Source organism: Tenrec ecaudatus, chromosome 16 (genome assembly GCF_050624435.1).
Source record: "Tenrec ecaudatus isolate mTenEca1 chromosome 16, mTenEca1.hap1, whole genome shotgun sequence".
Classification (NCBI taxonomy): domain Eukaryota; kingdom Metazoa; phylum Chordata; class Mammalia; order Afrosoricida; family Tenrecidae; genus Tenrec; species Tenrec ecaudatus.
This window is the reverse complement of record NC_134545.1, coordinates 85,695,751-85,707,156: the sequence shown is the minus strand read 5'-3', so window position 1 is coordinate 85,707,156 and position 11,406 is coordinate 85,695,751. Positions and strand designations below refer to the sequence as shown.

The 11,406-nt window shown below is 55.2% G+C and overlaps 2 protein-coding genes across 2 annotated transcripts; one reads left to right on the top strand and one right to left on the bottom strand.

Moving 5' to 3' along the window:
* Window positions 1–2,138: 2,138 nt before the first annotated feature.
* TWNK (twinkle mtDNA helicase) lies at window positions 2,139–9,769 on the bottom strand. Its single transcript, XM_075533736.1, has 5 exons — window positions 7,260–9,769; window positions 6,858–7,098; window positions 6,528–6,635; window positions 6,137–6,278; window positions 2,139–3,252 (listed from the first exon to the last, which is right to left on the bottom strand). Exons 1-5 carry the CDS (start codon window positions 8,500–8,502, stop codon window positions 2,932–2,934), a joined length of 2,055 nt encoding a protein of 684 aa, XP_075389851.1. The 5' UTR covers window positions 8,503–9,769; the 3' UTR covers window positions 2,139–2,931.
* Window positions 9,401–10,562, top strand: MRPL43 (mitochondrial ribosomal protein L43). The gene is made up of 3 exons (XM_075533737.1): window positions 9,401–9,581; window positions 9,669–9,775; window positions 9,881–10,562. Exons 1-3 carry the CDS (start codon window positions 9,451–9,453, stop codon window positions 10,111–10,113), a joined length of 471 nt encoding a protein of 156 aa, XP_075389852.1. The 5' UTR covers window positions 9,401–9,450; the 3' UTR covers window positions 10,114–10,562.
* Window positions 10,563–11,406: the final 844 nt, after the last annotated feature.

Sequence of the window (11,406 nt, the reverse complement as noted above, 5' to 3'; positions counted from 1 at the left end):
GGGGCGGGGCGGCTGAGGCCGCGCCCCCGACCCGGGGAGGGGAGTGGTCTGTCTTGCACCCCCTCAAACAGCCAACCCAGTGACCCGGCCCAGCAGACGAGGGACCGAGGCCAAGGCTGCCCCTCTGGCCTGAACTTGGCTTTCAACCTGGAGCAGGGGAGTTCTGCATGTTACCGAGCTAAGCGACTGGCCGCCCTAAGCTGGCTGTTTTAAGAGTTGACTCAGCCGCCTTCCTTGGTCCCTAGGGAGTTGAATGCGGTCCACTCCCCAAACAGGGAAAACCCCTGGGAAGCAAAGAAGGCTCGGGTTTCACCAAAACAGTCCCCCCTCCCACTTCAGTGGGGGGCTGCCCCAGCAGAACCAGCACCATCTTCTGCGTTGGCATAGGTGTCTGCCCTAGTCGGCTGGCTCATTTTAGCCCCCATGGGGCACCTCCAAGCTTCTTAGACCCGTGTAGCCCCACCCACAGGCACCAACAGGAAGCTGGCCTGTATCTCAGGAAGGCACCAAGGGACCCCCTCCCTCTCTGGCACCTGGAGGTGCAGGTAGCTGAGCCATAATTGATTGGGCTGTAGGAAACCGTGGTGAGCGCTACCTTCTCAAATCTAGCCAAGCTTCTGCAAGACCAAAGCTGGCCCCTCGCCCTGGAGACCCTTCCTCTCACCATGTGAGCAGTGTCAGCCTCAGAAACTGAGCTGCAAATCCACCTGGGTCCACTTGGCCAGACTGAGTGCAGGGAGGTGTGTACATCCAGGTGGGGCCAAGCAAAGGAGGTCCTATCCCAGGTAAGGGTGAATAAGTCGTTCACAGGAGCCAGGGGTCCCCCACTGCTTTCTAGACTCCAGGGACTCCTGTATGTACTTTGGGCTACATCTTGTTGCGGAGAATTTAAGGCAGGTGTGGCGTGGAATGTGTGTAGGGGTGGGGCTGGGGGCGTTTAGCTTCCCCTCCTCCTCCTGGCTTGGGCTGTGAGTGTCTGCTAGGAGGGTGGGGTGAGACAAATAGGCAGGTATGTATCTCTCCCTGTGTCCCCAATTCCGAAGAGGTTCCCCTCCTGGAAACTTTGGAGGCGTTCCTGAGACTCCATCTTGCTTTAGGGACGTGGACTGACCTGGTGTTCGGCGTCTGGAAGGCATGGCTGCTGGCCAACGTCACAGACCCTGGTGGAGGCCGAGGCCAGCCAGCGGCTGGGAGTGATTACTGCGGGATTAGGGAGGCCTGGCTCCAGCCAGTCTGGGAGAGACCCCCAAGAAAGGAGGCCCCGAGGAGCGAAACCAACCCCCCCACCCACCCCAGGTTCTTGTTCGAGAACAGCTTTGCAGCAGCTTTGCTCTGGGGTCTTCCCAGGAGACATCTGTAGCCCACATTCTGCAGATCAGAGAGCCAGATTCTCATACAGGGTCCCAGCGGCACCCCGTAGGTTGACAGGAGGAACTCCCCAAGGCCAGCCCTAGTTTCAGGGAACCTTTCACCCCACCTTTATGAAAGGCTTCTCCTAGACCCCTCAGCACATCCACTTGAGAGTGGAGTGCTCTAAGGGAAATTGGGACAGGCTTGAGAGCACAAGAGTGGAGCTGGAAACTTCCCCAGCTAGCAGCAGTCGGGGCAGCATCTCTGGATCCCCTACTTCAGAATCTTCTGTGGGGCTTGTTATAAAAGATTCCTGTAGCTGAGCTGAAATACAGAACTAGACAGGCTTGTGTGGCAGGATGGAGGTGGGGAGTAGAACCTAGGTAGTACTAAGATGCCCAGGGGGACACCAGCACCCAAACGCCAAATCCAGGGAAAGAAATACGCAAGATAACACACTGAGTCAAGGCCATGTCCCAGAGACAGGGGAGGGGGTCACATTCATGGAACAGTTGGCCAGGCAAGGTCCGGGTGCATGGGACCCAGGTGAGCCTCCTTTGTCATGGATATCTTCAGGGATGTTAAGAGCTAAGGACACACCATCCCCACTCTCCTTCACCCAAGAGGCGGGGGTGGGGTAAAGGCCCTTCAATGCCCCTGGTCCCTTGGGAGCCCACAATTCAAATACTGGAAATGGCAAAGGACCCTTTTCACCCACAGTCAAAGGGAGACCAGTTATAGAGTGGGGACACCTGGTGGACAAATAAGGAAATGCACAGAAACAAAGCCACAAGAAAAAAAATTTTTTGAGTAAAACTGGAAAAAACTATAAAAGTCATGACTGCAACTACTCAACTGCTGCCTGCCTGAGAGCACAAACCCTAGAATCATGCCCAGGGGTGGCATTCAGGGCACCCAACTTCCTGTGCAGCCCAGGGAGAGATAGCTCCCACTTTGGGGGCCCTAATATTCTAGGGCCAGCACCAAGGATGCCAGTTCTAGCACCCAGCTTTCTCAGGACAGGCTCCACAGTGGACAGCCGAGGGAGTGGCGCCACCAGGTCACCACGCCTGGACTCTGAAAGCTTTGGTGGTTCTGAAATTACGCCCCACCCCCCCAGGTTCAGGGGCCTACAGCTCAACTCGCTAAGTCCCACTTCAGGGAGGGGCTGGCCGTCAGTTGTCCTTTTCTAGCTGCCAGGTACCCTCTTCCTCCAGGTGTTCACAGGTCCTGTCGGTCACGTTACTACGATGGTAGTCTGTACAGGCTTTTCACTAGCTCAAGTTTGATTTTCTCTGCTGTGTTCAGAGCTTGATGCCTGCCTACCATGAGAATTCCACAAGGAGGCAGGTTTCCCAGAAACAAGGACTGCACCTATCAAACTTAGGGCCCTACCCGAAGGGTCCAGAACAAAGTCTGGTATCAAGTACGTTCTCAGGGATCTGCTGACGGATTCTCTCACTGTGGAAACACTGCTTGAGATACTCCCTCAAACTGAGAAAGGCCCACAGTTCAAGACCAGGCAAGAGTTGCTGCCTCAGCCTGTTCCATCAGGCGCACTTCTGTGTCTAGTCTGCACCTCTACCCCGAAGGCTGGCAGGTGCCCGGCTGCTGGGAGTCAGGGGCTGGGCCTGGGCCCGGCTCAGAGTGCTGGGACACAGCCCCTTTTTTGCCAGAAGAGGGCTTTTTGGCCACAAGTCCATTGTCGTCCTTGATCTTTTTGAGCCGGGCCTTGCTCTTTGGTGGGATGGAGAAGGTGAGGGAGCTCTTGTTGAATTCCAGTGGGAAGATACCGACATCTCCATCAAAGCGGTTTTTGGACACCTGCAGGTACCGTTTCCCTGGCCCAGTTACCAGCTTCCTGTCCTGCAGGATCAGAACGTTGTCGGCTTCTTGGCTTGCCTGGGGGTTGGAGAATAGAGAAGAAAGCCGGGATGACAGATGAGAGAAGCAGAAAGGAGGGGTGCAGGTGCGGTGAGAAGTGTCTGGAAGGGGAGAAAGCACTTGCAGCTATTAGCCACAAAACGGGGGCCACTTGAATCTTTCAGTTCTGTGACATTCAGCCCGTTGCTTCCTCTGCTTCTAGCATTCTGTACAGCTGCCCATCCCCCCCCCACACACACACCGATTTGATCAGAGACAATTCTCAGCCACTCGCAATAAAGGAGGCTGAACTTTGCATTTCCACGTGACAGGCAGTCCTCACATTATGAAGGCCTGACTTAGCACTCCTACGCCCATTGCCATTGTTTCCAGCTCAGAGCAACCGGGTACAGGGATTCCGAGGAGGCAAATAATTCATCTGCTTTCTCTTGGGGAGCAGCTGGTAGGTTAGAACTGCTGACCTTTGGGGCATCAGTCCAGTGCTTACTCGACAGTGTCACCACGGCTTCTACTTGCCCTTTAATTCGGGGCTTTGAACCAGTTGTCATGGCCAACAAAGTGAAAGAGGCGCTGACCACAGTCGGACAAACTGGTACAGGAAAAATCATGGGTCAGAACCCTGGAATGGAAGCCGGAATAGGCACCGCAAGTCCTTCCAAGAGCCTGATGCCTGAGACCAGCTAGCTACTGGCAGGACTGCGGAGAGTACACACATCCGGCTCTGAGGCCTAGCTTTAATGTTATGTAAATTTGCCCTAATTTTGAAACAAATGAACGTTTACTGGAGTCTTCACCACAAACACGCTCACTCGCTCACTCGTTGCAAGTGCAGCTTTTAAATCACTGAAGCTGTTCTTGCAGATTGACCCCATACAGGATTTCCAAGACCAAAACGAAGGGAGTTGGCAGCCTCATTCTTCACCCGAGGATCTAAACTGCTTACCTGTCAACTAAATGTCTACCCTGCAAGGCCACTGCAGGGACCTTCTCTTGCACTAAAGCGCGAATAAGAACCCTATGTAGCTGTCCCAACTAACCTACAACCTGCTGACACAGCTCGGAATGGTTCTCATTCATAATCTGGGGACTGCCTTTAATCTGTTCCCCTGCTCCTTGTTCAATCCTGGCAGAGGGTTTGGGCTCCTCCCCTTACATTCCCTGGGCCAGCCCAGTCTGGTCTGTAACGGATAGGGTACTCAGTGTACATGTGGAAGCTTCAGAATCAGGCTAATCCTGCTACCCAGGCAGCTTCCTATGTTTTGCATCATCCAGCCTATTGTCTTGTCAGTGCTCCACCCTATCTTTGTTGATCAGTCTTCTGGGAGATCTCTTTTTGTTATTATTATTATTAAATGTTTTATTAGGGGCTCATACAACTCTTATCACAATCCATGCATACCATCAATTGTGTAAAGCACATTTGTACATTTGTTGCCCTCATCATTTTCAAAACATTTGCTCTCCACTTAAGCCCCTGACATCAGGTCCTCTTTTTTTCCCCTCCCTCCCTCACTCCCTCCTGAGCCCTTGCTTATTTATGTATTTCTGTTGTCCGTCCCCCAGGGAGGAGATCACATGTAGATCATTGTAATCTGTTTCCTCTTTCCAACCCACTCTCCCTCTACCCTCCCAGTATCACCACTCACACCCCTGGTCCTGAAGGTATCATCCGCCCTGGATTCCCTGTGTTTCCAGTTCCTATCTGTACCAGTGTACATCCTCTGGTCTAGCCAGACTTGCAAGGTAGAATTCGGATCATGATAGTGGGGGGAGGGGGGAGGAAGCATTTAGGAACTAGAGGAAAAGTTGTATTTGTCATTGGTGCTACATCACACCTTGATTGACTCATCTCCTCCCCTAGACCCCTCTGCAAGGGGATCTCCAGTGGCCGACAAATGGGCTTTGGGTCTCCACTCTGTACTTCCCCCTTCATTCACTATGGTAAGGTTTTTTTGTTTTGATGATGCCTTATACCTGATCTCTTCAACACCTCGTGATCGCACAGGCTGGTGTGCTTCTTCCATGTGGGCTTTGTTGCTTCTGAGCTAGATGGCCGCTTGTTTATCTTCAAGCCTTTAAGACCGCAGATGCTGTATCTTTTGATAGCCAGGCACCATCAGCTTTCTTCACCACATTTGCCTATTCATCCGCTTTGTCTTCAGCGGTTGTGTCGGGAGGGTGAGCATCATAGAATGCCAATTTAATAGAAGAAAGTATTCTTGCATTGAGGGAGTACTTGAGTGGAGGCCCAAGGTCCTTCTGCTACCTTAATACTAAATCTATAAGTATAAGTACATAGATCTATTTCCCCATCCTCATATATAAATATATTTGCATCTGTACATGTGTTTCTCTAGATCTCTATAAATGCCCTTTGCCTCCCAGCTCTCCTCTATTTCCCTTGACTTCCTTCCTGTCTCTGGGAAGTCTCCTGATGGCCTAGGCTGATTAGGACAATTCATTTTGGTTTTCTAAATGCCTGTGCTGTCAATCACAGCTCTTAGCATACTGAATTAGAATTATTGTCCTATTGTTTCCCAACTTTATAAAGGAGAAGCATACATGACCCCCTAGACCCAAATGCACTGTTCTCAAGTCGATTCCAGTTCATAGTGAACCTATAAGACAAGGCAGAACTACACTTGTGGGTTTACAAGACTGTAAAATCTCTTCTCCCTTGGAGCAAGACTCGCCTTTTCACCCTTGGAGCAGCTGGTGATTTTGAACTGCTGACTTTGAGATTAGCAGCATATATATATATATGGAATTTCCTGTGAACTTTTTGAAGCCCCCTCTGGCATTCCTCATGTCTTGGTCTCAAAGGCAGCTGAGTTGCGGCTGTCCAAGATCCCACCTGTCCTCTCCACTCCCCAAAGCTTAGGCTCCTCCAAAGGCCACTCACTTTGGCTGAGCCAAAAATGGACGCCGTCTGCAGTTCCTTGTCATCCTCCTCCTTCCGGGGGTGAATGACCAGTGTCACATGGCAGCTATTGTCTGTAGCGAACTTCCGAAAGGCCCCAACGATGTAGTCTTGAGCTGCAATCCTGCCCCCAGACCAAAAAAGAGTTATTGGAGGAGGACAGGGACATACAGACATTCTTTATCCATCCAGCTCTCCCATAATCCACCTAACCCGGCTCCACTTCCCTCTGCCTGAGGAATCATTCAGGTTTATGTTGCTACTTCCCACTGAGCCCAGAAAACAAGAGTACAGGTGTTGTGTGCCTAGAGGCCAGCTGCCAGAGGCGACATGTGCCTTCTAATGGGTGCCAGTTAGGCCAGGGGAATGTCACCTGTCGGTGGACAGTTGCTCGTGTCCCATCATGAACTGCAGATTGTCAATAACCACGTGACAAATGTCATAGACGTAGACTGCATGCTGCATCGTATCTATTACAGTCCTAGGGAGAGGCAGAGGCAACAATCCAAGAGTTAATTATAAGCACTCTCCAGGCCATCCCAGGCAAACGAGTCAGCATCTTTAAACTCTTGCCAGGGACTAGTTCTCCTAGGGGAACGCTAGGCCTGAAGACATAATTGTTTCCCTGGCAATCAGAAAAAGAACCAAAGGTCCTGAGTGCTGGGGGGTATCTGGGACAGTGGTTTCGGTCTGGGAAACTCACCTGATGCTTTGCTGCCCGTGGAAAGTCATGAAGTAAAGGGGCAGGTCCTCAAAGCGGTCGGCCCATTCGTCATATTTGTCCAACTGCTCTTCCAGCCGCCCCGCTGCGAACTGTGTCAGCATGACCCGGGCGAGTCTCACGTTGCTGATCTCAAAGCTCCCCCAGAGTGTGTTCACCCCCTGGGTACACAGATCCAGGGCGTACTCACTGATGAACGTGGTCTTCCCACTGCCCGTTGGCCCTGAAGGAGAAGTAAGGAGCTGAGTGAAGGAGGAAAGTCCTGGCCTTCCTGTTACCAGGAGACAGGGTGCCAAGGTGAGGAAGGGGACCCCTCTCTTCACCATCAAGCAACCCACAGCCACATGCCCGTCGACCCTGAACAGCAGTTTCCCAAAGGGTCACCTGTGAAGACTGTCAGCTCCCCCTTCCGATGTCCTTTCAAGAGGCGATTGAGGTCCGGAAAGCGGCTCCAGCGGACACCAGCCACTTGTTCCACATTGGAAAGTTCTCCTAGCACCTCCTCCCGAAGCTGCCGGAAGGACACAATAGACTTGTGCCAGGCAGGCAGGGCAGTGCGCAGGACACGGGAGAGATTTAAGCCCCGGTTCAGGGCCTCCAGGGGACGGGGCTGCTGTTCCCCTGGCCGCACCATAGAGCATCGCTTAGCGTTCAGTTTTCGGGCAAACAGCTTGGCAGCTTCCCAGGACCGGAGGTCATCGCCCAGCCAGAGCACGATCCGCCTGAACTGTTCAAGGTAAGGGAGTAAGGCAGGGGGTAAGCAGGCCGTTCCCCTGGGTAGGGCAAGGGTGGGCAGCCCAGTGGATTGGTGCAAAGCCAGGCTGTCCAGCTCCCGGCTTGTCAGGATCACCTCGACATCTCGGCGAGTGATGAGTGGCAGCCCAAACAGATTGTGGTAGGCCCCAGGCCGCGGAAAGGTAGTCTCCACATAGCGCACTTCATCCCCCTGGCCCTCAGCCCCTACAAGCTTCAGGCCTCGTAATCCCAGGCTTCCCGGAGAGAACCAAGGAAAGACCAAACTGCGGGCGGACCGCAGATACCGCACACCGAACCGCTTCAGTGTGTCGTCTGTCACCTTGTTGAGACCAAACATCAAGCGAGTCAGCTGGGCTTCCTCTGGGTCAGGCAGCTCCCAGAGAGGGATGGCTCGGTCCCAGATCCTTCGGACCTCCTCACTGTCCACGGCTTCGGGGGCCTCACTGAGCAGGAGGCCCTCCTTAGTTGCATCCCCTCGTCCTTCCACACTGGCTTGAAAGTCTTCCCAACTGCCCTCCGCCAGGCTGGCCATGCAGAGGAAGCGGCCTGTGGTCTTGTCAATGAAGAGGCCCAAGGAAGGGCCGACACCTGCCTGGTCCTTGTGCTTTGGGGGTGCTGCAAAGGGGCTGGGTGCCCGCAGGCAGCTGTGACCATCCTGGAAGGGGATCCCATGGGTCCGCAAATACTGGCGGATCTCAGTCACAGTTACCGGCAGCACCGGTGCGTCTAGGGCTGGAAGAGCCTCTTTCCTGTACCGTCGGCGAGGAGATCCTGGGACCAAGCTTCGGGGCAGGCCCCTGCGACCCATCCACTCCCCACGCAGGGGCAGCAGGGTCCGGAGGGGGTATCCACTTCGGAGGAGGACCCACATGCTTGGTCAGAAGGTGGAGGTGCCCGCTTGAAAAGGCTGAGGGGCCGGGTTCGGATGCCTCCACTTGGCCAGGCGTGGGAGCGCCCCCTACAAGCAGTCTGCAGAGCTCCCTGCAGTTGGCTTCTTTCGCTTCTCCCACTTGGTCCCGCTCAAACTTCCCTCGGGACCCTCTCCAGCCCTCTGCATTACACTTCACACCGACGCGCCTCACTCGAGCCTTGCACGTCTGGCCTTGATTGCTCCGAGGGGATGGGGGCTCATGTCGCCCCCATGGTGGGGAGAACTGCCAAGGGTTGTCAAAGCGCTGACCTTTCACAAGGCCGCCACCAGGCCGGTCTCCCCAGGGTCCTCTGGATGGGTTCCCACGTGCAACCTTTCTAGCGGCTCTGTGCCACCTCAAGGCCGCTCTGGCACGTCTAGGTCCCTCTATATGGCTCCCCTACCTCTACGATCCTTTTACAGCTTCCCTCTCCCACCCCTTCGCCTCTCTGAGCCTCCGCCACGCTCATCACTACGGTCTCCCTACGTGCTCATGTCTTCGCCTTTACGGTTCCCCTCCGGAGTCTCCAGGCGCCCATCGCTACCGACGAGCCTAAGAAGCCATGGGCATCCTGCGTGCAAGCCCCTCCGCTCTAGGCGCCTGCGACCCGACTAGCGCGCCTCTCCCGGTCCGTCTGCCCCTGTGAGCCGCAAGGGACGTCCACCTCCCTACCGACCCCCCGGGCCGCCCGGGCTTTCCGCCGATGGCAGCTCCGCGGCTCCGGACCGCGGCTCCGGGTCCCACGGGTGCCCTCCCGCCGGGCGCCAGCAGCGTGGGAGATCTGCACGCGCCACTCTCCTTGACCCCGGAAGCAAAACTTCGGCCGGGCGGCTCGGAACCGGAAACTCCTGGGCTGGGCCCCGCCCCCTCCAGGCCCCGCCGGGCTCGGCGCGCCACAAGCGGTCGCCATGACGGCGCGCGGGACTGCCAGCCGCTTCCTCACGAGCGATCTCCACAACGGGCTGGGCCGTTACGTGCAGCAGCTGCAGCGTCTCAGCTTCTGTCTCAGCCGCGACGGGCCCTCGTCCCGCGGAGCCAGGTGAGCCGGCGGGGAAGGGCGGGGAGACGCCCCGGCGGAGGGGGTCCCGGCTCGGGGGCCACCCTGCTCACTGTCGGCGGCCCTCAGGGAGTTCGTGGAACGCGAGGTGACCGACTTCGCCCGGCGGAACCCAGGGGTCGTGATTTACGTGAACCCGCGGCCGTGCTGCGTGCCCACAGTGGTGGCGGAATACCGTGAGTGGGCCGGGCCGGGCCGGGCGCCGAGGGCGGGCGGGCAGGGGCGGGCGGGCGCGCGCCCCGGGCTCACTCCCCTCGCTCCCTCCCCTCCCGTCCCGCCAGTGAACGGGGCCGTGCGCGAGGAGCGCGTCCACTGCAAGTCCGCCCAGGAGATCGCCGCGCTGGTGCAGAAACTGGCCAACCAGTCGGGCCTCGAAGTGATCCGCATCCGCAAGCCCTACCACACGGACAACCCGAGTGTGCAGGGCCAGTGGCACCCCTTCACCAACAAACCGACGGCGCCCGGCCGGCTGCGCCCCCGCGAGGCCGCGGCAGCCCCGGCGTCAGCGCAGTGAGCGCTGCACCCCGCACTCGGGCTCTTCCGGCACGAGGAGGTGGCCCTCCCGCCCTCTTTAGGTTTAAGGGATGCGGTGCCCTAGTCGCCAAACGGAACCCTGTACGCGGAAGGAGACGCCAAAGCTTTCTGCCTGGGATACAGTTAGTGACGTCTTTTCCGAGCCAGCTGCTAGGGACAGTGACGGAACCGTCGTCCAGCTGGCATCTGTGAAGCTTCCAGAAACTGTACAAGGCTCACATTTAGCGAGATCCGGATCAGTAATGGTGGTGTCATCTCAAAATATGGTCAGGGGCTCAAGCCTGGATTTTGAAGAACCTCGTTAATTTGCTGCAACCATTGAGCCCCTGAGAGCCAGCGCCATATTCTCAGCTGTGATCCTGGCATGGAGCTCGGCGCTTTATACATGTAAATGGGAAAACGGAAGTTAATAAATTTACCAGCACCTCACCTGGGGTTTTATTGCAAAAGGTGTGCTTGTTTTTTACAGGAATCGAAGTTCTTTATTTAAAAAAAAATCATTTTGTTGACTTATACAGCTCTTATCACAATCCATACATCAATTTTATAAAGCACATTTGTACATTCGTTACCCTCATCCTCAAAACATTTGCTCTCTACCTAAGTCCCTGACAGCCCATTTTCCCCCTCCCTTCCCACTCCCCCCTCCCTCATGACCCCTTGATAATTTAAAAATTATTTTGTCATATCTTACTGTCCAACATTTCCCTTGACCCACTTTTCTGTGTCTGTCCCCCAGGGAGGGGGTTATATGTAGATCTTTGTAATCGGTTCCCCTTCTCTACCCCACCCTCCCTCCACTCTCCCAGTATCACCACTCTCACCACTGGTCCTGAAGGGATCATCGTCCTGGATTCCGTTTCCAGTTCCTATCTGTACCAGTGTACATCCTCTGGTCTAACTAGATTTATAAGGTAGAATGGGGTAATGATAGTGGGTGGGGAGGAAGCATTTAGGAACTAGAGGAAAGTTGTGTTTCATTGTTGCTACACCTCACTCTGGCTTGTCTCCTCCCTGTGACCCTTCCCTAAGGGGATGTGCAGTTGCATGCAGATGGGCTTTTGGGTCCCCACTCCACATCCCCCCAGGAATTGCAGTTTATCAGTCTCTTAAAACCCAAAGCAGAGCATCTCGGCCCTTTCAGGGTGGGTTAGTGTCCAAAGCCCTGTAATTAAGGTGGGCCTGACCCCTGCAGGGCATGATTCTCAGGTCAAGTACCAGGTTAACAAGCATTTATGTGCTCCAGTTGCCCTGCCCCTCTAGACAGGCCCCT

Excerpts from the sequence above, each read along its gene's own strand:
- TWNK (XM_075533736.1), bottom strand. The coding sequence starts at position 8,502 with ATGTGGGTCCTCCTCCGAAGTGGATACCCCCTCCGGACCCTGCTGCCC. Across the intron at positions 6,279-6,527 it reads GAGCAACTGTCCACCGACAG|GATTGCAGCTCAAGACTACA; the intron begins GTGACATTCCCC and ends GTCTGGGGGCAG. Across the intron at positions 3,253-6,136 it reads CCATTTTTGGCTCAGCCAAA|GCAAGCCAAGAAGCCGACAA; the intron begins GTGAGTGGCCTT and ends TCCAACCCCCAG.
- MRPL43 (XM_075533737.1), top strand. The coding sequence starts at position 9,451 with ATGACGGCGCGCGGGACTGCCAGCCGCTTCCTCACGAGCGATCTCCAC. Across the intron at positions 9,582-9,668 it reads CCCTCGTCCCGCGGAGCCAG|GGAGTTCGTGGAACGCGAGG; the intron begins GTGAGCCGGCGG and ends GGCGGCCCTCAG. Across the intron at positions 9,776-9,880 it reads CACAGTGGTGGCGGAATACC|TGAACGGGGCCGTGCGCGAG; the intron begins GTGAGTGGGCCG and ends CCGTCCCGCCAG.